This window comes from Aythya fuligula, chromosome Z (genome assembly GCF_009819795.1).
Source record: "Aythya fuligula isolate bAytFul2 chromosome Z, bAytFul2.pri, whole genome shotgun sequence".
NCBI lineage: Eukaryota > Metazoa > Chordata > Aves > Anseriformes > Anatidae > Aythya > Aythya fuligula.
In genome coordinates, this window is record NC_045593.1 from 38,076,280 (window position 1) to 38,103,266 (window position 26,987).

General features: G+C 39.5%; 1 protein-coding gene across 2 annotated transcripts in view; it reads right to left on the minus strand.

Moving 5' to 3' along the window:
• The window catches only part of PCSK5 (proprotein convertase subtilisin/kexin type 5), a 252,991-nt gene that overhangs the window by 164,856 nt on the left and 61,148 nt on the right, over positions 1 to 26,987 (minus strand). For both annotated transcript variants that reach the window (XM_032205587.1, XM_032205588.1), the window contains exons 4-5: positions 14,042 to 14,185; positions 11,746 to 11,822 (exon numbers count right to left, since the gene is read on the minus strand). In XM_032205587.1, coding sequence (XP_032061478.1) covers positions 11,746 to 11,822; positions 14,042 to 14,185 — 221 coding nt within the window. The remainder of the gene's footprint in view (positions 1 to 11,745; positions 11,823 to 14,041; positions 14,186 to 26,987) is intronic.

The window sequence follows — 26,987 nt, forward strand, 5'->3', positions numbered from 1 at the left end:
TTGTTAGGCAGGTTAGTTGTTACTTCTAAAGCAGAACATTCTGTTATTTTCTGTCTCAATTTATTTTTTTTAATCCTTTTTGGGTAGAACAAAATGTACAGGTAAAAGTAAAAAAATATCTTTTATTAGAAACCTGAGTGGTGGGTTGACTATGGCAGGCAGCTAAGCCCTCATCTGGTCCCTTGTTAACTCCCCTGCATTGGGCTGAGGGAGAGAAATAAAAGGGCTAAAGCAGGAAAATTTGTGAACTGAAACAAAGATAAATTCATAAATAAAGAGAAAAAAAAAAATAAAGTGATGCAAAGGCAGTCATTTACCACCTCTCAACTGCAGACCAGTGCCCAGCCAGTCTCTGAGCAACAGATACTTTGGAAAAACACACCTGCCCCACCAAGTTTTACTGTTCAACATATTATATGGCACAGTCCAGCCCTTTGGTCAATTGGTCCCCCTGCAAGCCTCTTCCACACTCCAGCCTCCTTGCATAAGGCAGCACAGTAAGAAACGAAACAAAAACCTTGATGCTGCCCAGGCACTGCTCAGAAGTAGCTAAAACACAGGTTAGTTAGCAAAACGGGTTTGGTCATAGATCTACAGCACAACAGCATAGTAGCTACTATGAAGAAAAATAACTGTCCCATCCAGACCTAGTACGACCTGGTATAACTAGGAAAAATAAGCCAAAATAAACCTTTTTTTCAGGACTGCCAACATTCCTGGACTGCCATGGCTAAAACAATGTAACACTAATGCCTTTGCTCTTTATCACCTTAAATTTGGGGCTGTGAGCCTTCTCTGTACTTTTGGTATGCTGGGTAACAAGTTGCCCAGAGAAGCTGAAAATATCCTATCCCTGGATGTGTTCAAGGCAAGGTTTGATGGGGCCTTGAGCAATGTAGTCTAGTGGAAGATGTTCCAACCTAAACCATTCTATGATTCTATCATACAAACGGACAGAGATATAGACCTAGCTCCTTTTTACCTAAAAGCCTCCACATTAAAGCCCTATCATTTCTGGTTAATGAAAAAACAAATAACAGGAAAAAAAATCAAAATATGCAGCGTCAGTTCTACTGGAATCACATATAAACAGAAATAACAAAAATCTGATGGATACAAGAATGCAGATCTGAACTTTCAGTTTAGGCATGACTTGCAGCACAAGCAGTCCACTGAACCAATGAAAAGCAGTTTGGGGCAATGCTTTGGGGGAAAAAGGATATTTATTGTTCCATGCAAGAAAGCTACTGACGGATATTCATGTTTTCACAAAGTAACAATACAGTGATGGGCAGGCCGGACATGGACAGCTCTTTACCCATTTTGCATACTCCGTTTGTAATTGTGGAAGACTGCTTTTGCAGCGTGACAACGGTTTGAAGAAGTTAATATTTTATAACTCTAGATCTCCACTAAATTCCAGCCTGGAAACATAATTCCCACTTATTTTGAATTCTGACTGCAATTTCAATTAGATATGCACTATGCTTAATACTACATTACATTTGATGCTGTTGTGCATGGACAATGCCTTTCTCCCATTTCTCTTTAGAGTTGTCTATATTTGCAATTGTCAAAAATTTGTTTGAAATTCAAACCCCACTTTTTTAAGGCTTTTTAAGGTTAGTTCTCACACATTCACTAGGGTGGGAAACAAGTTAGTGGCTGTTCATCTCATGTTTATACAGCATAAAGAATAGTGCAAGGAAGCAAGTCTGGGCTGAAAAGAAATGTAAAACTTACCTTCTCATCTTCTCTGTGGTACTCTTTGACCTCTATCCACTAGACATGCCATCCCACATGCTAGAGAAGTAAGCAGGCCATGGCCTGTACCTTGGCTTAATAAAATCCAAGATTTGATGAAGCTTTAGCACTCTACAGCAATACAAATAATTTTCAAAGCAGGTTAACTTCTTTAGTATGGATCCCAGCAGCACAATCTGCATTTATGATGGATACCAATTTCTTTACTTCTGCATCTGAAATTCTCTACCTTTATTGCTTTCCTTTGGGAAAAAAACAGTATGTTGCCTTCAAGAGATCTATCTCACTTTGCTTAAAGTGTCAAACATAGTAATTTGACTGTGTATCTTTAAGAAAAATTACAAAATCACAGTAATGCAAAACAAAGCTAGAAATAAAAAACCTGCCTACAGCAATAAACCTACATAGATACATACTTTTTCATTTGCAATAAAAAGCTACATCTGAAAGTTTTATCCTGAAAATGTCTTACAAAAACATCTATTAAATCCATTAAGATGTTGCTCATAGCATAACTTTGCAGAGCTCATTTTTTAAAAGCATGTTATTTAGAAAAAAAAAGCTTGAGTTAAAAAGCTTTTGATACCAGATTCAAAATTGCTTTATCAAACTTGTAATTAGAGGTTTGCTTTTAATGCTACAACTATTAAAAGGGGAATAAATCCTGTATTTTGTTTTTGTACATGCTGGCTGAGAAGTCTCAATGAACCACATTTTGTACTTCTGACTGAGCTGACTATTGTGAAGTTAGCTGGCAAAACCAATTACCAAACACACAATACAGATTCACTCTAAAACTTTCTCTAATAACTACAATGTGAAAGGGGGACAACATAAAGAAATGTGTTTTTGCTCTCAAATTCTGCTTGGTTGTAGACCTCTGATGTGCAAATGCATGCAACCTGAAACTTTTAGTGATTTTACTGAATCAGTGGTTGTCTACTGGACTCTCTCCACCAAAGTTCAAAACCTCAAAATATAGACACATACTTAGAGGAAATACCAACTCCAGGAAAAAGACCTTCTGTAAAACAAAACAAAACATAATGCAACAAAAACTTCAATTTCCAACTCTCCGTGAAATTCAGAAAAGAGAGCACCAAAAATACAATAAATATGAAAGTTTATATCCTTCCTATATTTGACTTTGAAATGAAATGGAAGATCTGACTCATTGCTATCAATTATTTACATACAACAAATAGAAGGAATTGCATAATGATTCAGAATGTCATCTTATTTGTGAGCTCATTGTCTGGTATTTCAATAATTAGAAACAGGAAAAAGGCTTTCCTGTAGAGATGTGGTTGAACATTTGAGATCACAAGAATCTTACACATTCTGAAAAGGAACAGCACTGCTCTTCAAACAACAGTTATGTGATGAGAAATACCGCTCAACAACCTATACCAAGGTAATGAAAAAGGATGAGTATTTTCTTCTGTGAACAGTTGGAATTCCTGTTGAACTTTGATTTTTGTTAAAAAACCTGCTTTAGATTAAAAGAAAAATGGGAATTCATTTATACAACATTTTTTATTTAAGGAAAGTAAGTTTTCTCCAGAAGGTTTTCAGATGTGCATCAAGTTTCTCAATCCTCATCCGAAGAAAACAAAGGATGCATGAAGATTACCACTGAGGTATGGCCATCTAAATGACAGGACTGTTCATTTGGTAACAACATACAGGGACTCCAAACAACAGTTAAAACAGGAAGGGAAAAATGTGCTTCAAATGAATCTGTAAAGTAAGCCTACTTCAGCACAGAATGATTCTGCAAGCTGAGTGTTAAGATGATATTTACCTCACTTATTCCTACAATTACTACACTGGGACCTTTAACAATGGCAACTGGCAAGTGACACAGATCTAATATCTCATGATCTTTATGCTACATGATGCCCCTAGGCATTTGGTTGGGTCACTAGATCATAATTGACTTGGAGGCTAGCTGATGAATCACAACCACTTCCCCTCGTAAAATGTGTCGAATCTCACTATAAGCTGACACAGATTGAACTCTACTTCATCAGTAACATCTGCTAAAATTGGAGTGCAATAGTATATTGGTCATAACGGTAGTGAGTTTAAAACCAAAACATGATATAGCAGGACTGCAAGTTCTGACTGTAGCTTCTATACCATCAATGTCTGTATTAATTGGCTTCACAAATGAATACTTCACCAATTCATGGGGAAAAAGTCCAAAATCTGCACTTTCCTGAAAATCCTGACTGATATCCATTAAACAAGCAGTGACAGTGCATATTTAGATACTAGATACCTGACACTTAGTCATTGGTACTTGAAACTCCCACCAAGATTTCCTGCCCCAGCTGGATGCACAGAAGTCTATGGGGCCTCATGGGATTCCTCCCTGAGCTGGCTGATGTCATCGTGGGACCTTTCTCAACTATTTTTCAATGGTCTTGGGAATCTGGGGAGGTCCCAGTTACCTGAAAGCTGGCAAATGTTGTTCCAATTTTCAAGAAGGGCAAGAGCGTGGTAGTTAAAGGTCTGTCAGTCTCACTTCAATGCCTGGTAAAATTATGGAGAAAATTATTCTGGGAGCTAATGAAAAACACCTGAAGGACAATGGAGTCATTGGTTATAGCCAACACAAGTTCACAAGAGGAAGGTACTGCTTAATGAACTTAATTTCTTTTTATGACAAGGTCATCCAGCCTAGTTGACCAAGGGAAGTGAGCTGATGTAATATTTCCAGATTTCAGCAATATGCATGATACTGTTTCTCACGGTACCCTTCTGGACAAAACATCCATCCTACAGCTAGACAAATGCATAGTATGATGGCTATGAAAATGCCATGGCTTTTTCCATGGCAAAAGCCGTGCCATTGGCTGATGCGTTGGCCTCAAAGGTTTAGAGTTAATGGGGATACATCAGGCTGATGGCCAGTCACTAGTGAAGTTCTGCAGGGCTCCATTTTGGGGCCAGTTGTCTTTAATGTGAAACAGCTCCCAGACAACCTCAAACTTGTGCAAGACTTGCAAGTTCTTCACCAAGAGGGTGGTCAGGCACTGACTGGGACAAGCTAGGGCAGTGGTCACAGCACCAAGCCTGTGGGCCTTCAAGAAGTGTTTGTACAATGCTCTCAGATGTGGTTTGATTTTTGGGTAGAACTGTGTGGAGCCAGAAGTTGGACTTGATAATCCTTGTAGGTCTCTTCCTACTCAGGATATTCTATGATTCTGCAATTCTGTGAACAGTACCACATTGCCATGTGGTAATACTCTAAATCACCCCCTTTTTGAGGAAAATGTATCTGTTATCAGTGACACTTCACTGTCATTGGACAGAAGACATTCTGTCAGATGACAGAATCATGAATTCTTTGGGTTTTAAGCCTCTAGAAGCTGCAGAAGAAAGTCAAGTTGAAGAATCATAGTACACAAAAACAGCAGACACTAAGAATGGAGTTTCTCTCTGAAATCCTCAGCCGTATCCTGAGAGATGATACATCGTTCCAAATTATCCAGAGTTCAGCCTCTTTGCACACCTTAAGCACTGGGTTTTCCAGGCCTTCCCTGTAGGTGTGAACCTCGGTATCTGCAGTTCAGTGCTTGAAAGACTTAAGCACAAACAAATGAAAAAAAAAACAGTGACTAGTCTAAGCCTTTGCTGAATTCTTTGTTGTTGTGACTAGTCATTTGACAGCAGCCTTGTTTTTTTCACACAAAAGATACAGCACAAGATGGTACAGCAGTGCTTCTCAGTACTACTTAGTTACCCCTCTTTCCCCATGTTTTGAGTTCAACACGTGATACAGCCAGTGCAAAATAATAGTAATAGCTGCATACTGGCAATCAAAGTGTACAAACTGTACAGACAGGTACCCCCACTTGTCAGCACCCTTTTCTATTACACTGCTATGATGGGAACCTTTTTTGAGATGATCTTTCCAACCAGCAGTGCGAGACGTCAGGTTCCCCGTGTTCGACTGTGCTCTTCAGACACCTGCTCTGAAGAGTGTCACTGAAGCTTTTTACTTCTACTTTATTGACAATCCAGAGGACAACAGAAGCTGATCTGCCTGTCTAATATCTAGTGTCCCTTCTGATTAAATGACTTAGGATGTACTACAGGTCTTTCACATAAGCATCTGGTATAAACAATCAGCTTGTCACTGCTGGAATAAAATTAAGCCTTTGGCATTTTATTGAGCAACTACATTCATTGATGTGACCGGGAGAAGAAAGTAGCAATGAATTGAAATGGATGTATTGGTCTGCCACTGAAAAACAATGTCAATATGCTACATCAAGCAGGACTGAAAGTCATTAACTCGTTAATTTTTTTGCTATTGTGAGGTAAGATGTAAAGCTGTCTGAATACTGCAAAGTTTAGCGAATAGTACATCAAGTAAATCAAAGAATAGCTTGTGTTTCTTATAACTTTTGAACGGCAAAAATTGCTGTCTCATTAAAAAATCATTGAGAAGGTTATTTAAACAAGTTATTAATGTAATGGGCTCCACTGCTGAAAAATGTTGAAGAGACATTCAAAAGACTGACTCATTGTATCCAGAACAGAAATGACAGCTTACTTTTATTTTTTCTTACCTAGGTTTAATACAAATTGCATCAAAGCCAACTGGTTGCATCAAAGCTTACTGATTGGAGTTTTTAAAAAAGTCCTCTTTTAGAAAGTACCTGAGCAAGACCTAAGCTCTAAAATATCAGCACAAGAAATTTCTCATGAAAAACATTTTTTTTTATTATTATTATTTTTTTTGGTCAGAATAACAAAGCATTTTAATTCTAAAAAAATTTCTGTTTTCTTTCTGTAGCTGCACAGTGTGCATACTACAATTTCAGTGAGCCCATCTGCTTTCTGTTCAAGGACCTGTGACTAGCAATGTGCAGATTTTTTTAACATGGGTGTTTAAAGGTAATGATGGGATAACAGAAAAAAAATTAAGCAGCAGCACTCAGCAGTAAACCAAAACAAGATGCTTTGCATAGCAGGAATGACTTCATCCACAGCTGACTGCTGTCTCTAGCCTCTGAGCAAAAGGAAGTTCTAGTATAGGCCTGTACCATTTACAAGCTTCATGAGTTGCTGCCAATTTGTAGAAACCAAAGTAAACTTCTGGCAGGACTCCTACATACCATAGTAGTTAAAGAAACTATCGTCCCACCCTGATTTTGACTACAAGCCTTGAAAGATTAATCTAATGTTTCTTTCTAGCCTCCTATTCTCTTTAGCTAATAGAAGATTTAACTGAAGTTTTAACTTCAAAAAAATCATTTTGGAAAGTGCCACTCTGGTTATCAACAGTCTCTTCATAAAGCCTCAGTTATTTTTTTTTCTCATTCCATTTTCCTCACTAATAAGTCTTGGCAACAGAAAGCATTCACTACTAATTAAAAGTGAAAAGCTAGCAAACAGACCCAGTACCCCAATGCGTACAGCTCTGTGCAATGCTGCCCAGAGACACCTGCTTATTTTTTACAGAACTTTTTACCCTATGATTCCATCCCTTAACATTGGGTTACAAAATGAAACAGAATAAACTAGACCATTTCATGAAATGATAGTGAATTTATATGTCCCCACCTTTACTGGAAAACACAAATGTCCATTACGCAATGTTATTCAGTTGCTATAGCAGGAGGCAGGAATCAACTGAATTGATCCTGCACATTGCAAAGTCTTTGCAAAGTATGGCTTTCAGAATGCTCCCTGGTTGTGGTTACCTCAACTTCCAGGCACAACTTGAGATACCTAGTGCCAAATGACCACATACACTGGATAAGCACAATTCCTGTCCTGATATCTAAAGACACTTTAGACACCTAAAAATATAGACAGACTCCTATCAGTGCTTTTCATTGCCTATGTAGATATTTAATTTTTGCTGAATCCAGTGGGAATTAGGGAAGGATCAACAGACTCACAATCTGAAGGTAATTAGGTGCTGCTTTCCAGGCTAAGTGTATCTGATAATTAGAAATATTGAGCCTTTAAGCAGTTAGGCAGCCAAGTAACCTTATACTGAAAGCATGTTCTGTTACCTCTGTGTCCAGCAGCTGATTCTACACTGACAGCCGTGGGTCCTGAAAAGGCTGATGAAGTGCTGTGCCTGCCCTCCTACCATCACATTTCACCTCAGAACCTAGGGTCTGAGTGCTTTCACCTGAGACGTAGGGTCAGAAAGTTCAAATCCTTCATCCCTGGGAGAAATGAATCTGCCCAGTGTTATCTTACATAAAAAACTCTAACTAGCAACAATACAGAAAGCAGCCTTTCTTCTCTGGATATGCTTTGTAAAAAAAAAATTGATGGCTTTGGTAGTTAGCTAAATGAAAAGATTCATCTGTGACTCCCAGCTGGAGATCATGTCCTTGCAGTGCCAAAGATGGCGAATCCCTGAAAAGCCAACTGAACTGGGAGACCTCTGAGTGCACCCTCACCATGTTCCAGCTCTGGGGACAGGAGCATCATCATGTAGATGAGCCAGGGTGAGTCCCCAAAGTGTGTTTGTAGGACAGTAGTGGAGAGCGATGTGCTGTGATGCAAACTGGCAACTCAGCTGAGGGCCAGACTGACTGTCACATCTTTTCTCTAAACTCCTTGGAGGCTACTGCCAGCAACTGCCCACCCATCACAGGCAGTTCCACGGACAACAGTTGTAGCTGCTTGGGGCATTATCATACAGTCATCTTATCTCAGTAAACCCAGCCTTTACAGTAAGAGGTTCAGGCCATGCTTCATTTTCCCTATTTGTGCCTGTCTAGTTCTCCTCCGACCTCAGGCTGAGCCGAATGAGGTACCTACTTGACCTGGCTGAAAATGAAATTTGTTGTTGCTAGCACAATTTTCATCTTTATTAGTTCCCTACTCTGGAGAACTACATGATGATTTGGGAAAGACAGGAGGAATGAACATACACGAGGTAAGGAGTACAGGTCACCAGCCATTTGAGGTGACCATGTAACCACAGCTTTGCTCTGCCAGCATCTTTGTATGGGTCCGTAATTCAGACAACCAGTTCAAAGCTAGGGCTGATGCTGAAGTGGTCAGCCACACAAATTAGTTGTTGCAGCAAAATGAGTCGCAATGCCTACGGGCCCTGGGCTGCAAACAATTTACAATCTTATGTTCATACTCTATTTTAAGGTGACTCATATTCTTAAAAACCTTGCTGGCAGTTCTGAGACTTATCATACACCAAAACAGAGACTTCTTTTATTACCTACCAAAACATTTATAGCACATTTGCTGATTCTAACTTTTTGACACCAATGACAGCCCACCTCTAAGGCTAAAATAATAACAGCACATGAAATTCCTCAATTAAAAAAAAAAAAAAAGCTTTTGAAAGAGCAAGAATTTATAGACTTTTTTATTCATTCCTCTGTTTCAATGAATGTGCATCTTCAGGATATGTCCTAAAAACTTTGATGTAGCATAAGCATTTTCATTACAAGCATCTGGTTCTGAAATCTTTGGTTTGTCACTAACTTAACTGAGTCAATACAGCCACTGGGTCTTTCAACCATTTGTTCCACATTAGTGTTTTCTTCCTTGCATAACTTAAACTAGTCTGCACGTGCAGAATATTTACACATTTCAAAGCAAAGGGTGTTATTGAATTTATCTATATATTCTCTCATGGTACTCTTGCTTCAGGAGATTTCTAGTGAAGAAGAGGCAGATATGATTCAGTAAACTGAGATTCTGTATGAAAATAGGATGAGAAAGATATGCCTAAGGGGCAAAAGGGGAAGAAACAGTTCTTGCATGTACTTGTTTCTACACAAAAATATTTGGCAATAAGCAAACAGCATCAAATAAGAACAACTGAATGAGAACAGATGCTGATTGCAGTCCCAAATAAATAAACTATTATTACTATTCAGATTAATACTGACATACTATTTTTTATGCTAAACAGGATTTCTAGTCATGTATATATGTATATTTATTTATATGTTTTTTAAAGAGTTAAATCCTCACAGATTTCATATCTCAGCCTACCAGAAAGGATCAGGCTGACTAACCAAGCAAGTATTCAGCAGAATTTGCCTTAATTTTCATATTTATTTCATATAATGAAAGCAACTATGACAGGTCCTTGAGACTCACTGTAAGATGAGTGCATGTATATGTAACTGGCAGCTATGTGTAATAAGGTCCTGTTGTTCAGCATGTTTATGTATTTTCCCTCCTATATTGACCAGAAGAGCATTCTCCCATCAAAGTGTGGTCCAGCATTGCTCCAATTGCTTCCTCCAGTCAAGCCAAGGCTAAGTTTTCTGTTGACTCCCAGTGAGTTAGCTCACTCTTGCTGTATTCTTCTGGAAAAAGTTTGTGAGATTGCAAGGGAAAAAAAAGAAAAAAAAAACTCTACCAAAACCAAACAAAAATAAAAATTAAAATTAAAAAACAAACAAACAAACAACAACAACAACAAAAAAACATGTATCCAAAAGCATTTGACGTCTGTAAAGAACAAAGTTTCACCTCCTGTATTCTCTCTTCTGTAGGCAGGTAATATCAAATGCTTTCCACAATAAAGAACACCAGACCTCAAGGAAACAGTATGTACATACAGCATGTTGACAACTAGAAGGATCCCCTTCCTCTAATACATGTAATTCCACAGAAAGGTATTTCTTTATGCCAAGTTGTCGTGGCTTTGGTTGTGACAATAGTAATTTTCTTCACAGAGGCTTGTTTGATTCTGTGTTTTGGATTTTTGATGAAAATGGTGCTAACACGCTGATGTTTTCAGTTCTTGCAGAGCAGTGCTTGCACAGAGTCAAACATTTTTTCTGCTTCTTGTGCTGCCTTGCCACTGAAGAAACTAGGAATGCAACAGGAGGTGGAAGGGGACACAGCCAGGTCCAGACTGACCACAGGGATATTCCATATCATATGACATCATGCTCATTAATAAAAGATGTGGTAAAGAAGGAGGAAAAGGGGGACATTGGGAGTGATGGCATTTGTCTTCCCACGAAGCCACTATGCATGCTGAGTCCTGCTTTCCTGGATGTGGCTGAACACCTGTCTCTCAATGGAGCAGCAAATGAATTCCTTGTTTGACTTTGCTTGTGTGCCCAGCTTTTGGTTTGCCTAGTGAACTATCTTTATCCCAACCCATGAGTTCTCTCACTTCCACCTTTCCAATTCTCTCCTCCATCCTACCCTGAGAGAGTGAGCAAGCAGCTCTGTGGTACTGAGCTGCCTGCCGAGTGAAATCACTGCACAAGTACCTAGTAAAACAACTTTACCAACTGCACTTAGAAATACCCATGGGGACAGAATGGTGGCCCTCTTCCTGAGCCCTGTGAGTTTGTCCCCAAGACTTCACAATAGTACATCCAAAGAGCAGAGCTAGAATGACAAATACCAGGAAGTGCTTTGAAGGAGAAACATACCACTCATGCTGATATATTCAGACAGTCACATGACACAGATATCATAACTAGGCAGAATTGCTATTCCTGGGTTTATATGGTTTCTAGCAAATTTCTATGTGTAAAATCTCCATGATGTTAAGACTGAAAGTATTAGAAAATATTAGAAAGGTAAATCACCACTAACTTTTTTTTTTTCTTCAAAACTCAAAGTCTATGAAGTTAAAGGAAGTCAGAAGCCAAGACAGTTGTTACACTTAACAACCTGCCAATAACTCACTGAAGTAGTATCTAAGAAAGGTAAGAGCCACCACTTTATATTCTGCATCCCAAAGGGATTGAAAATGTTTCCTTTCATGCACCCAGAACTCTCAGACTAATTTTTATGTGGTTTCGGATTGCTCCAAATGCATTCAAAGAGTAAGTGTCATGCAATGTGCATGGAAGAGACATAAATACATATTTCACAAAGATTTAAATACAAGTCATGCTGCCTTATGGGGATTCAAGTTTTCCCGGCTTTCACAGAAGAACTTGTATGCTCTACTTGAGGAACTACATTGAAAGTGTCATGAGTGTCATAGTGCCTTACTTGTTCTCGTTGCTGGCATCATATCGAGGCATAGGGTCAAAATCATTTCCATTGACATCAAAACTGGCCTGCGAATCCTGTAGCCAACAGGAGAAATAAAATCAGTTTCTCATTAATTAGTCATTGAGTCATGTAGCCTATACATTCTTCAGCAGGTTTGTACAAGAGAGTCATTAGGTTAACTAACATTCCTGCGGTTTTATGATGATTGCATTTTTTTAGGAAAGGATTATGTATTTAATAATGATGGGATTTACAGATTTTATTTTATCTTTGGAAAAAGGAAGAGAATAATGAATGCTCTGAAAAGCCATAGTTCAGTTGCATAGGGGAAATAGAAAGTGCAGTTTCATTAAACCAAAAAACCTTCTAAGAAACTTTTGGAACATCAGAGAGTTCATTTTCAAAACTGGGATTTCACTAAATGTTTCAAGATTCAAGAAAAGTTATCTGCAGCATGATGACTGAAGTTTCAGGAAACAATATAATTTTCTTAAGGATATTAATATAAAAAATACAGCTTCAAATATATTGAATTCCTATTTGTTTGGGAGTGTAAATGTTTCAAATATATTGAGGGTATCTGCACATTTCTACTTCAAATTTTACCAGGATTCTTACAGCTGAAAATAGTTTATAGAGTAAACATCTGATGGTTTGTATGGCTTCCATTAATCCATGTGGTAGCATGCAGTGTGTTGACATGGCAAGCAGTTCTTTTTAATCTCTTATTTTTTCAAAACCAGTTACCACATCCACCTCAAATATTCCTGTTTGCAGCCACACCAGCAATAATCTGACATATAGAAGGCATTTGTCATCAAACAAGCAATGTGTACTGCTTTGGGGGAATTCCTTCCTGGTGTGAGGAAAAAGAGAGAGGAGGTGGTATGGGAATAAATAGCTGCTTTAAATTCAGTGGAAGGACAGTACTGGGATGAAGTGACAATCTGGATCATTCAATGAGAGGGTAAAATACTTTGTTTGTTTAAACAACTTTAAAGATTAAAGAGAAAGATGTGGCATGCATTAGGATCAATCACATACTGACAAATAGGGCAACAGCCTGTCACTTCTATTTATGCAGTCCTCATGTATTTCAGATCTGAGTTCCACGTGCAGCATGGGGAAGGATGTAAGTGTGGCTAATTTAAAATAAATGGCTTTAAACTGTGGAAAAGACTGTAGCTTTTGATGGGTTATTAATGATATTATTGTTGCCTTTATGTCTTAAATGTTTTGTCAAGATGGTATGCTACCTGGAAAAAAGCCTGTGTTGAGAGTTTTTTTTACAATGCCTATGACTCTAACAGGACTAAATGTGTATGCATGCCTTGTGCTGGTCATCTTCACTGGTTATACTCAACACATCTGTATTTGTTGTTTCTTTATCTTGTGTAAATATAAAGCTCACACATGTCACTTCAGAGAAATAATAAGGTTGCCAAGGTGCCAAGGTCTTGTGCTTTTGGGTAATGCCTATTCCTGAAACTCAGGAAAAATCACTCCAGCAAGCACGGTTGTGACACTCTGAGCAGCTTTAAGTTCAGATACAAACACAAGAAGTCACCCACTAGAGAAGGAACTTCTCTTCACATTATGCAGTCCTTCCAAGGTATATTAAAACAATCATTTAAACATGATGAACCACAAGCAAAAAGAAACTTTCTGATGGGACATGAAATACCGGACATGGTAAAAAAGGACACTGATCTCCTCTTATTGTAAACTGGGAAGGGGCTCACTGGAGTTTAGAAAGACTCATTATAAAGACCACAAAATATTCTACACCTCTTTTTAATTGAGTTATAACCTTTTCCTTTAATATCATTTCCAGCAATAACTAGCTTTAAAAATGAACACATAGAACAATACATCTAACATTACAGCCTTTGAGACAAGAGCTACTGTCTTGCTAGCTAAATGTGTTTGTCAAAAACAGACTTCAGCTGCTCACATTAACTGGAAAGCAGAGTATTTCCATTCCTTAAGTTCTGCAAGTGTGAAGATATTAGGTAAAATAATTGTGGAGAAGAGGAAAAATATCTGTTTATTGGTCCCGGTCCTTCAGAAACGCAGGACTCAGCTACACAAGGCATCTAGATATTAAAGACATTCTGGCTGAATATAGTCTTAACTAAAAGAATACAGACTATCAAAATTCATCTATTTTCCTTCCAATTTGAGGAAAACATTGTATGAGTCTTCTTCCTTCCCTCCTCCCTCCCTCCAATGAGCAGCAAATTTATTGCACGGTAATAATGCAGCAGCAAATCAGACTCTAGCAAACACTCACATAATTCTGCATCAAGTCTGGATGGTTTCTTTCAATGCCGTCATCCAAGATGGTGACCACAACATTTTTTCCAGTGTAACCTCTCTTCCAAGCACCTACTATATTCATATCTGATTGGCAATGATGAGTGTTATCACTGCAGTGCTGTGGAGAGAAGAGGAGATAAAAATGTTGGATGTTGCAGACTAGTGAGCAGTATGGGGTTGAGATATTATCCTACTTACGTCAACATTACCATTTAAATTAGCACAAGCACATTGATTTGAATAGCAACTATACAAGATAAACACCTTCATTTAGAACGAAATGAATAATTAAAAAGAAACGCCTAATTGTATGAAAATTGTTTGTCCTGTTATTTTATATTTTTTTTCTCAGATTACTTTTCATGCTAAGCAATAGGAAAATGAAGCAACCATCCACAATAAACCACTAGGATCTGTGTATAAAATAAAAGGACTATTCCTGACTGTTAAGTGCCCTTATTTAAAATGTACATTTGAATTATTTTATTTTTTTTTCAGAAAAACAAACCATATGTGGATAAAAGGAGACAAAAGCCTGTACAGAAATGGCCACAAAAACAAATACTGCTTTTTGGAGCTTATGTGCTGCATAATTTCTTGACAGAATGTTTGGAAAGTAATCCAGATTCACTTCTATCTACAAAAGAAGACTTTTGGCAGGTTTTGTGCAGTATCAGCAGGAGATGAGCAGCAGTTAAGAACCTGTAACCAAAGACTGAAAAACTTGCAGCTGAAGGTGTCTAAAGAATTGCAGATAGTTAGACAGAGAGCAGTCTGTGATACAGCTTTCAGTGCATCCACGTCTGGAGAAAAGAAAAGTTTAGGGTACTTTAAAACCGAAAGCCTCTTCTTTCTTTGACACAAATGCACCCAGATCACATGAAGTGATCTGGTGTGCTGTGACAGTGAGACGTGACCCATGGGTGTCCATCTGCCCCACCAGCAGCTCTGGCCTGCAGGCAGAGCTGTCTCTGCTGAAGCAGGCCCATCAGCTCCCCTTCCTGTAGCCCCTTCCAGGCTCAGGCAGAGCAATGGGCACAAATAAGAGGGGAAAAGCAAAGGGTGGGAGGAAGGAAGAAAAACAGAGACTGACCCTGAAACTTGTATCGTAGCAACAGCACCCATGCTAGTGTGCTTGGCACTCACTCCCTGCTCCACGGCCTTGTGCCCTCATCTCAGCCTGATGTTTTGGTGCCCCACAAATAGTAAGCAGTATGAACACATCCTGGGAGATGCACTTCACCTTGAGCTGGCCCAACCCTTTCCTCCTAAACATGAGCACACTACAGGCTAACATGCAAACTGACATCAGGTTGCTATCACATCTTACTTTTCCTCCTTTTTCTCCCTTTTCCTCCCTTCCCCTGCACTTTCATAAACAAACCATTGGATTTAAGAGTGGTCATTTGCTGTTACTAAATCAAAACTGCATTATTAGGTACTATATGCACATACATACAGCATACATTCTTCCTTGCCGTCTTTTCCTTGTGCATGCAAACATCCACCTGCCTGCCTGACTCTGTCTATCCATCCACACACAAAGGCACTTGAAGACTTTCAGGGCCCTGTTCCAAAGAATGTACAGGCCTGGCTTAATGCTTTTGTTCTGTGTACTGCTTGGAAATGCTCACACTGCTGGATTTATGGAATTAACTACAGTCAAAACCTGCCCTCTATATACTGAATGTAATGGTTGTACACGTCAGGCTTTCTAATGTACAAACAGCAATATCAAAAGCATGTGATGCTTCCAGGTGCCTTTGTGCTTTTCAAAAGTGTTACTAATTAAGCATCAGAAAATGCCCACAAAACTGATGAGTATCATTAATCACAATTTATTGGTGTGAAGACAAGGAGACAAAAAGTGGAAGAACCTGCCCCCAGCCACAGAGCAAACCCAGGAGAGAAAGGCAATTCCTGGCCCTGGCCTCCAGTCAAAGTAACTGGGACACTACTTTGCCCCTTCATCCCCTTCTCTGAAATTTCCAACGATCCTTTGGATGCTTTTCTGCTCATTTTGTCCTCTCTTCATGGGTAATAATCTTGTTGTTTTGCTTCCCAGCCAGTCAAACCAGGCAGGATGAGCAAGCAAACGCTTTTTAATCCTGAAAGGGATGCTGGCTCTCTGAAAGCATGTTGGCTCTCCACCAGAAGATGACTACTTCTTCCATTAATGCTGCTGGCATGGCCTGTTGCCCTCACTTACCTCTCCTGAACTGCTGTTTGTGGTGGTGGCAGAAAGGAGTTAATTCATCAGCTGTTTTGCCACACACATGCAGGTGAACACAATGAAAGAGATATTGCTCACTTTGCCATGTGCTTTGTTAGCGTGCAAGAGATGTACCAGATGAAATTGATATTCAAATTACCTTGCTCTGCTCCAAGACTGGGCAGAAAGCTAGTCTAAACAAAATCTTTCTGCATAAAAGAAATTCCAGGAGTAAAGCAGGCATAAATGTATGTGCCCACATAAAACTTTAGATCACAGCATACGTGACATACAGACAGAGAATACAAAGGCAGTGGAGATCCATCCAACTGGGAGTAGTTCAATAGCAGATGAGGTGTTCAGTTCTTACTGTTAATATATGTTACTTATTCTCAAGTCTTATTAATAATAGCAATTTTTTCCAGCTCTGTTCCTCACTGTTCTTTCTGCTTTTACTACTGTTTTATCTATGCTTTTCTCTCCTTGTTCCTAGCTCTATTCTTCTCTGCCAATACTATCTTTTGCCAATTAATTTTTCGTATTGTTTGATTCAACATTTGATTTCAGCTTCCCCAATTATGCCTTATCTCTGTATTAAGATTAATCTGACTGTGCACATTTCTCTCAAAGCAGTCAGAAGATTTGGCTTTTATCAGGAACACTTCACATTTTAGAGAGCAATTACTCTTCCAATGCTATGTAATATTGTAGAGATACACCGTTTCACATGGAATACCCTCTAACATGCTATTACTTGGTTTCACTTGCACTCTTTCCTGTCACTTTAAAGTACTCTTTCCTTCAAAAACATTTATTGTAAGGAATTTTCCACTATTGAGTTCCATTCTATTTTTTATTTTTTTTTTTAACCATGTGCTGCTTCTTCACACCTATCCAACTTACATTGTCAGCTGCTTAACAGAGAGCTGTTTTTAAAGAATTTGGAAGCACTGTTTCAATTTATAGTGTTAGCCAAATAAAAAAGAATAAAACAACAGTCATGATAATAAAAATTATGTGATTCACAGAGATGGATTTTATATCAGTGGGCATTTATTGAATTTTCTAGCTTATTTTCTTTTTTTTTTTTCCTGTTCTCTCTTTTCAGAATTAAAAACAAACCTTGTCATATTAATGTATAAAAGGTTTGCAAGGTTTCTATTAGACCTTTTAATCTTTGAACTGTTGTTATCTAATTTTGAAGGCAATAGTATAAACCACACTTGAAATACAGAATTATGGAATAAATTTGTCTATGGAATTTCCCCCTCCTCCCAGCAGATAAAGTAATTCAGAAATTTCCTGCATTGGTACCATGACTAGACAACTGCAGTGAACCAGCATCATTTCAACATACATTGGTTTCATCTATTGCCTGGAGGATACCATCAAAATGAATAAACAACCTCTCACCCACTTACATAGAGTAATTTGACTGAGATTTTTAAAAGGCTCTCAAAGAATGGTGTTTTTCTTTAGACTGTTTAATTGGAAAATGTTAATGATACTACTTTTGGTATTTAATAGAATCAGTCTGCAAGGGTGAAAGGCAGTTGAAGGACGCATAGGAAGGGAGGGACCTCTAGCAAAGAAAATGTCAGATATGGAACGTTTCTCATACTTGAAATTCAATTACTATGAGTGTAAAAAGACAAAATAATCACTTAGGCATCTTTGGACAGACAATTTGAAAGCCTGCCTCTGCAATTAACAAGCAGACAAAACATTAGAAAGTTTTCTGTTTTGACTTATTAGACTCCAATCATTTTCAATGCTTTCAATGTTAGACGTGTGCTTGGATTCTCTTAACTATTTTGTGAAATTCTGTCTAAAAACTAGCCTGTAGTCATTGTATCATTATTTTAACATTTCCTGTGTGCTGCACTAATTTTGGTGGGCTTGATATATGTAGTTAGGGATCAATAGCAAAATGGAAAATGGAAAATTAAGAATCATATTAATGGCCAAAACCTCTTGGAATTCCAGAACTTGAAATCAAATTAAAAGAACAGTTACTATGAAATTCTGCTCTCTCTTTTGCCGTGCCTATAAAAAGAGTGTAGAAATAGAAATATCTAATCCTGTGACATGAGGTCTTTCAGAAAAGATCTATTGTGTTCTCTGTAAGTCTTCATAAGGTACGTTATTTTGATTTCCTATAGTTTTTGAGTAGCCAGGACTTTTTTGGACTATATATATGTATATATATATTCATATCTGATTATTAATATAGTAGGATGAACATAAATTATCAGCTTTTAACTTCAGTAGAGGAGACATCCTGATGCTATGTTCAGCTTTTTGAGGTGCAGTGTTCTAAGTTAAAACTTGTCAATTGTTCTTGTTTCCTGAAAAAAAAAAAAAAAAAAAAAAGAGAGAGAGAGAGAGAAAGAGAAATAATCTGTTTTCTTTATGCTTTTGATGTGATCCAATTTTAAAGGGAATGAAAGAAATAAGCAGAGAGGTAATCAGGAGACATGGAAAGGCAGGATACTTATTAAAATGGCTCTCGTAATGTTACAGAAATCATGACAACATGCTTTGAAGAGCATTATAACCTGAAGAACTGAAGTGATTTACTGAAATTACTTTTTGGTTTCTCTAGAATAAGCAGTTGAAAGCCACATTTTCTAAGATGACTATTAAAATAATGTTTCTTTTTAGAAGTATTTCTCACATTTTTTTATTCTTTCATCACAATATACAAAAGGTGAAAGGATTTTTATAAGCAGAATGTATACTTGCATAATTTAAAATTTTTTTCTTAAATATAATGTGATATTTATTGCATGATACAAAGCAATTTCTAACTGTATAGGAAATTATTTTCTTCTTTGTTTCACCTTTAAATAACTTCTTTTTACAGCTGCACACAATATTTGAAGATCGATCAGGAGTAGACAGATAATATAATTGACTGATTCATCTCAAACACAGGATTTTTTTTTCATTGAATTGTGTCTGACTTCTGGAGCCATGTGTTTACTGAATTGCTACTTTTTACTTTTTTTTTTCTTTTTTTAATCTGTGTCAGTATAAATAGAAATATTCCAAGAGTGCACCATCTTAAATATTTAAAAACAATTTATTGCTTGTGCAACTTGAGAAAGTTTAGTTAATTTACTTCAGAGATGAATGTCATTCATCTTTATTGATTCTTTAGGTTAACAAATAAAAATACAATTGGAGACCCATAAGAACAATTATAGGCATACATTATTTTACGCCTGTTTAAGTAATGAAGGAGAACAGGAAATCAGTATAAAAGGGCTTCTTGTATTCATTGGAGTATCTGATGACTACAGTCAGACAAGAATAACATACAAGGCTGTTTTTATGTTTTTTGCAGTGAAAAATATGGAACTCGTAACTCTTATTCTTTGTGTTTACATTGCTATTCTTTCCAAAAATAGAGTATTTCATAATGCATAAAATTTGTATTCAAGACAATTCCATTACTTTTCCATCATGGGCAACATGGGAAACCAGTCAACACTGGTTTCTTCTGCAACCCATGTGCTGCCTCAAACATGAATTAATTTAGGAAAGCACTGCATGTCCATGTTCCATAGGCTGCCAGGCTGATGATGACTTTTTAGGAGTGGAAAACTTTCCCCTTTTCTAGCTATGCAGATGGCAGAATTTCTCTCCCTGTTGCAAATCCTAGAACCTGCAGAGGCACAGGAATAGTGTGCTTCTAACATTGCCTCTTTGTTCCACGTGGGGCATGTCTTGTTGCTCCATTAGGATGCCTGCCTCTAGTCCTGTTTCTTTCCCAAGTGGAGGGAACTACAGAGACTCCTTCAAGGCAACAAGAGATGTAGCTAAAACTGCATCATGGTTATTGAGTGTGTTCTGCTGCCTCCACTAAACAAATGTGAAAAGGGGTATTCACAAAAATGCAAAAGGCCCACCATATCCTCCACCAAACAGCACAGCCACATAAAAACACAGAAAGAAAAGAAAGTAAAAAAGGAAAATGTGAATTAAAGCAGCCAGGATGTGTCTGCTTTACTTTGAAAGTACAAATTGTCCATATGACTGGCATGCTATTGACCTGGTGCAACTGGTATACCTTGAATATGTACTAACATGTTGTAAGATCTATATCAACGTATGGACAGAGTTCTGCCTTGGAAACGTTGGAAAAAATATAGGTACCTGATGAATAACCTCCTGGGGAAGCAGCAAAGGATAGATGAAGGAGGAGAGAAATAATTTCCACAGCTTGTGGCTACTGCTAAGTAATGGAGGAAGAAAATAAGCATGCATAGAAATACATCCCTATATGTAGCAGTGTTCTCTCAAGATGCCTGTATGATGACTGTTACTACTAATGGTGCTGCTGCTACTACTGATGCTGCTACTACTATACAAACAGCTTACTTATCAACAAAAGGCTGGAAAGTGAACCAAAAGTTAATGTGCATTTTAAGTTAAGTTAAAGGAACAGAACAGGACAGGTAAATGACTGGCTGAGGGAGTGGTGTCTGGACCAGGGATTTGGGTATTTTGATCTTGGGCCGTCCTTTGAGAGGCCGGGTGTGTGGGCTACGGACAGACACCAACTGAGCAAGTGGGGTTCAAGTGTTTTGGGGAGCAAGCTCTCTGGGCTGATTACCAGGGCTTTATACTAGGTTTGATGGGGGAAGAGAGGGGAGCTAAAGGTGACAGAGAAGGGCTGGGGGAAGTTGTCACTTCTGTCACTGTGGAAGACAGGGAAAAACTTCTGAGCTCTCCCATAGGATTGTCTGAGGGCTCCTCAGAGAGGGTAGCATTCCCGATCCCCCGTCCAGTATCTTCTTCTTGCATCCCCACAGGGGTAACTGCACCTGCTACTTCCCTAAAGTGCCTGTACACCAATTCACGGAGCATAGGAAATAAACAGGATAAGCTCGAGATCTGTGTTTGGTCGTGGTGCCATGATCTCGTTGTGATCACTGAGACATGGTGGGACAGCTCGCATGACTGGAACACAGTCATGAAGGGCTACGTCCTCTTTAGGAAAGACAGGCTGTGGAAGCAAGGGGTTGGGGTTGCCCTTTATGTGAGGGAGCAATTAGAATGTACCCAGCTCCAGCTGGGGGAGGGTGAAGGACAAGTGTAGAGCTTGTGGGTAAGAATTAAGGGTTGGGCTGGTATGGGAGACATGGTGGTAGGGGTCTACTACAGGTCTCCAGATTCAGGAGGAGGAAGTCGATGAGGCCTTCTATGAGCAGCTGCTAGTAGCCTCTCAATCACAAGTGCTGGTCCTCATGGGGGACTTCAATTACCCAGACATCTGCTGGGAAAGCAACTCAGCCAGGCACAAGCAGTCTGACGCAGGTGGTGGAGTAGCTGACGAGGCATGGGGTGCTCCTGGACCTTGTTCTTACCAACAGGGATGGCCTTGTTAGGGATGTGAAAGTAGGGGGCAGCTTGGGATGCAGCGACCATGAGATGGTGGAGTTCAAGATGGAACTAGGCAAAGGAAGTAAGGCTAAAAGCAGGATTGCTACCCTGGACTTCTGAAGAGCCAACTTCAACCTCTTCTGGGACCTGCTTGGGAGTATATCATGGGATAGGTTGCTAGAAGGCAAGGGTGCTTGTGAGAGCTGGGCTACATTTAAACAGCACTTCTTTCATGCTCAGGATTGGTGCATCCCGAGGAATAGGAAATTGGGGAAGGGGGGCAGGAAACCTGCATGGATGAGCAAGGAGCTCATCAATAAGATCAAAAGGAAGAGGATGGTCTATGAAATGTGGAGAAAGGGCCTGTCCTCTTGGGAGGAGTATAGACGTGTTGTCAGGGCCTGCAGGGACACGATGAGGAAGGCTAAAGCCCACCTAGAGATGAGGCTTGCAAAAGAGATAAAGGATAGTAAGAAGAGTTTTTTCAAGTATATAAACAGCAAGAGGAAGACTAGGGATAATGTGGGTCCCTTGCTGAATGAGGGGGGTGTCCTGGTAACAGGAGACACTGAGAAGGCAGAGATACTGAATGCTTTCTTTGCTTCAGTCTTTGCTTCAAGGACACTCCCCCGGGACTCCTCGCCCCTGGCAATAGGACAAAGGGTCTGGGAAATGGAGGGCTCCCCCCTGGTGGATGTGGGAGTGGTTCGGGAGTGTCTGAGTGGGCTCAACGCACACAAATCCATGGCTCCCGATGGGATGCATCCGTGTGTGCTAAGGGAGCTGGCAGATGTGATTGCCAAACTGCTCTCTATCATCTTTGAAAGATCCTGGAGAACAGGTGAGGTGCCTGAAGACTGGAGGATAGCCAATGTCACTCCGGTTTTCAACAAGGGCAAGAAGGAGGATCTGGGAAAATACAGGCCCGTCAGTCTCACCTCTGTCCCTGGAAAGGTATTGGAGCAGCTTGTTCTGGATGCCGTCTCCAAGGAATTGGAAGAGAAGAAGGTTATGAGGAGTAGTCAGCATGGATTCACCAAGGGGAAGTCGTGCTCAACCAACCTCGTTGCCTTCTATGATGGCACCACCAGCTGGGTAGATGGAAGGAGAGCGGTGGATGTCATCTACCTTGACTTTAGCAAGGCTTTTGACACTGTCTCTCATGACATCCTGATAGCAAAGCTGAGAAAGTGTGGGATAGATGAGTGGAAGGCAAGGTGGGTTGAGAACTGGCTGACTGGCCGAGCTCAGAGGGTGGTGATTGGCGGCGCAGAGTCTGGCTGGAGCCCTGTGACTAGTGGTGCTCCCCAGCGGTCGGTGCTGGGTCCGGTCTTGTTCAACATCTTCATCGACGACCTTGATGAGGGAATAGTGTGCCCTCAGCAGGTACACTGATGACACAAAGCTGGGAGGAGTGGCTGACACACCAGAAAGCTGTGCTGCCATTCAGTGAGACCTGGACCGGCTGGAGAGATGGGCAGGAAGAAACCAAATGAAATTTAATAAGAGCAAGTGTAGAGTCCTGCAGCTGGGAAGGAACAACCTGAAGTATCAGTACACTCTGGGGGATGACCTGCTGGAGAGGAGCTCTGAGGAGAAGGACCTGGGGGTCCTGGTGGACGACAGGTTGACCAGGAGCCAGCACCGTGTCCTTGTGGCCAAGAGGGCGAATGGGATCCTGGCATGCATTAAAAGGAGCGTGGCCAGCAGGTCAAGGGAGGTAATCCTGCCCCTCTACTGTGCCCTGGTCAGGCCTCACCTGGAGTACTGTGTCCAGGGCTCCTCGGTACAAGAAAGAGAGGGATCTCCTGGAAAGAGTCTAGTGGAGGGCCACGAAGATGATACGGGGCCTGGAGCATCTTTCTTATGAGGAAAGGCTGAGAGACCTGGGTCTGTTCAGCCTGGAGAAGAGAAGACTGAGAGGGGATCTCCTCAGTGTATATAAATATCTGAGGGGTGGGGGACAGAAGGATGTAGCCAACCTCTTCTCAGTGGTCTGTGGGGATAGGACAAGGGGCAATGGCTGCAAGTTAGAACACAGGGAGTTCCGCACTGACATGCGAAAGACCTTCTTCACGGTGAGGGTGATGGAGCCTTGGAACAGGCTGCCTAGGGAGGTTGTGGAGTCTCCTTCTCTGGAGATATTCAGAGAATATGTGTCTGGACGCCTACCTGGGCAGCCTGCTCCGAGGAACCTGCTTTGGCAGGGGAGTTGGACCTGATGATCTTTCGAGGTCCTTTCCAACCCCTACAGTTCTGTGATTCTGTGATTTTCACCTGCCTAAAATCCTGTTTAAGAATAAAAATAATTATTTTATTAGTTAGAGAGAATATATGAAAATAGCAGCTGCTCCCTGGCCCCAGCTGTGCAGCATCAACCCTGGGGATCCAGTATTCACGAAGGATGAATAATTCCTCAGAGAGACAATTCTTTCCATTCTGCCATTTTTTGTGGCCTTTGCTTCATTGCTTCATATTTTTATTTGACCTCCTCTAAGTCCCCAAAAAAGAAAGAGAAATAGGGCAGTTTTACAGAAAGTTCCAAGATGCTTTTTTTTTTTTTTTTTTAAATGCATCAGTTCATGGAGTCCATATAACTATATGACTGCTTGAGTGCTCACGTGTTTAAAAGTCTTTTTTACTTCTCTTGGTCATAAAAGATTTTGAAAATGTTTCAGATCACAAAAGCAAAAAAAAATAAAATAAAAAAATCTAAGCTCTTGATTTTATATGCAAATTCAATACTATATTCTGGCATGACTTGTGAGTTTTGAATGCTAGAGGCTTGTAATACTAATCTCCTTAACTCCCTAACTTTCTTTCCAGCCTGAAAGGTCTCAAACAAAGCTGTAGATTGCGGTTATCACTGCAGATATGTGGTATTTAAACAGTGACATAAATCAAAGAGTACCAGCATACAGATTAAATGTTGATTGTCTGAGTTTTCTTGTTCTTAAGTACTGTAGCCAGTCTAAAATCCACCTAATTTCCAGATTTCTGAGTACAGAATGGGCTAGAAAAAGCCTAAAGGGCATCAGAATTATAAAAATAGCCATATTGCTTGTATGTGCTGTTTATTTGGCATGTGTATTGTGAGGATTTGACAAATGGTAAAACAGGAGCATTGCAACATGAAAGAACGTAAAAAAAATTAATATTGGACACTTAAAAGAAGGTGCTTCTATAGTTAGCTGAGTAAGATATTTCTGGTTTTATTATCATCTGCTTTCAGTGATCAGTTTACATCTTTTGACAAAAAATTCAGAGTTCCTAATCTTTCAGTTAAATTGTATGAGTAAAAATTAACCTGAAGACAGTTTGCAGTCACCTAATAGACCAACCTTTTTTTTATCTCTCTCTTTCAAGCTAGACTCGATGTTTTGGTTATTTCTAAGATAACAATTAAACAGACAGATGGTAAGTCTTGCTTTAAAATAGTTTCCATAACTTTCTAGGGATTCTCTCTAAGCTATAAAAGACACTTTCTTTGCAACTTCCTTTTTAAGCCATTTTGAGGAGAAAGACTACTACCCTACTACCCCTCTACCAAGTTGTTAAGAAGCATGGGAGAGGGGCTCATTTTATTCAGACTGTGCGAACATATGTGACAGAATCTAACTCACCATACAGAGGGAACTCTCTGAGCAGATGGCTCCAATTAATCATTAACCTTCCTGATAAGACTGATGAGAGTGGGAGAAGACCAGGGCTTATACAAATCCACTTCATTGCCCTTCCTCTTTTTATTTCACAAGGATAAGAACGATGTTTAAGAAGTATACGCTGTTATGCAAATACTGGAGTAAGGAGAGCTGATTTAGGAGGGCTTAGAAAACTTGTTTTTCTAAGAATGTTCTGAACTTGTATGGATGAGAGGACTTGTGAGAAAACAGATGAAGAAAGCTCTGAACACTCATACCCAAATTTTTAAGGACTTTTGCATTACTGCAGTGTTTTGTTTTGTTGTTTTTTTTTTTGTTTTTTTTTTTTCCTCTCTATTTTACATTGTGGTCAGATCCCTTTGATCCATGAGGCAATAGCTTGGTGACATCTGGTGTTAATGGTGGTGGGATGTCCTGAGGGAGAAGGAGGGTGAGAGGGACAATGAGAGGGAGGGATGTGAGACAACAGGACTCATTCAGGAGTCTGAAGGAAAGACACACGTCCCTACTTTTTCCTCAAGGGACAAAAGAGGGTAGCAAAAATGGGGAACATGAAGCTCAGAATATGGTGACAGTCCCATATTCCATTATTAGGAACAGAGTGGGAGTTTTTCCACGTTTTCCTGTGGGCATATGGAGTTCTTGGGGCTGGAATTGTTTCACAGTGCCTTTACTTCTGCAATAAACATCTATGCTACTCGATACCTAGAAGTCTTTTTCCCTTAGAGTCATAAAGAGCCATCAGGTTATGATACCCTTGGTCCCATTATTTGCTTGGGTTGGTATGTCAGAGGAGATTATAACTTGCCAGAGGACAAACTTTAAGCTCATGAAACCATTCTCTTGAGACAGAAGTATAAAAATCACTCTATACCCTCCTTAGACAGCCTTATAGAAATATTTAATCTAACTCTGAAATGCATGCTGTGAAAATTCATTAATAGTGCAGGATCAGACTAAGATGAATGGCTGCTATTTTAGTTTGCCTATAGGGAAGTAAGTACCGTAGGCACCAATGGGCTTTTCACCATTTGAACATGCTATGGTTGATGAATGCAAGGCCCACTACATAGTGTATGAGAAACCCAGGAAGATAAGGCCAAACCACTAGAGGGAGTGGCTAGTTATATTTTGAAGATGAGATCATCTGGCAGAAATGAGAAAAGTAACCCTGAGAAATCTAGTGAGACACAGGAAAGAAAAAGTGTTCAAGAAATGAAAGTTTTGGATAAGGCAAAAAAGTACCAGAAATTTACTTTTTCTACTGTCTCAGAAAATTTGACTCAACTGATTAAATGTTAAAGTCCTTCTGAAATGCTGAATGTTAGTCCAGAAACATATGACAGCTGTAAATGAAATACTGTGCAAAGTAGACAAAGAATGTAAAAATGCTGTGAAATTGGAACGGGTCTTAAAAGAAATTTCAGTAGAGTGTCAGAATTCAAGCTGTATCAGAAAATATAAATATTGCAAAAAGGTTCTGGAGAAGTGCAATTAGCATGCATTGATTTTATGGAGAACTAGGCATAGAACAATGTCTACAGAGCTTTCTAGTAAAAAGATTTTAAGGGTCTTTGGGAGCTGCTGCTAAGCTAAACACTCATCTTTATCACTAAAGACAGATAGATTGTGTTTACTGCAGCACTACTATGAAG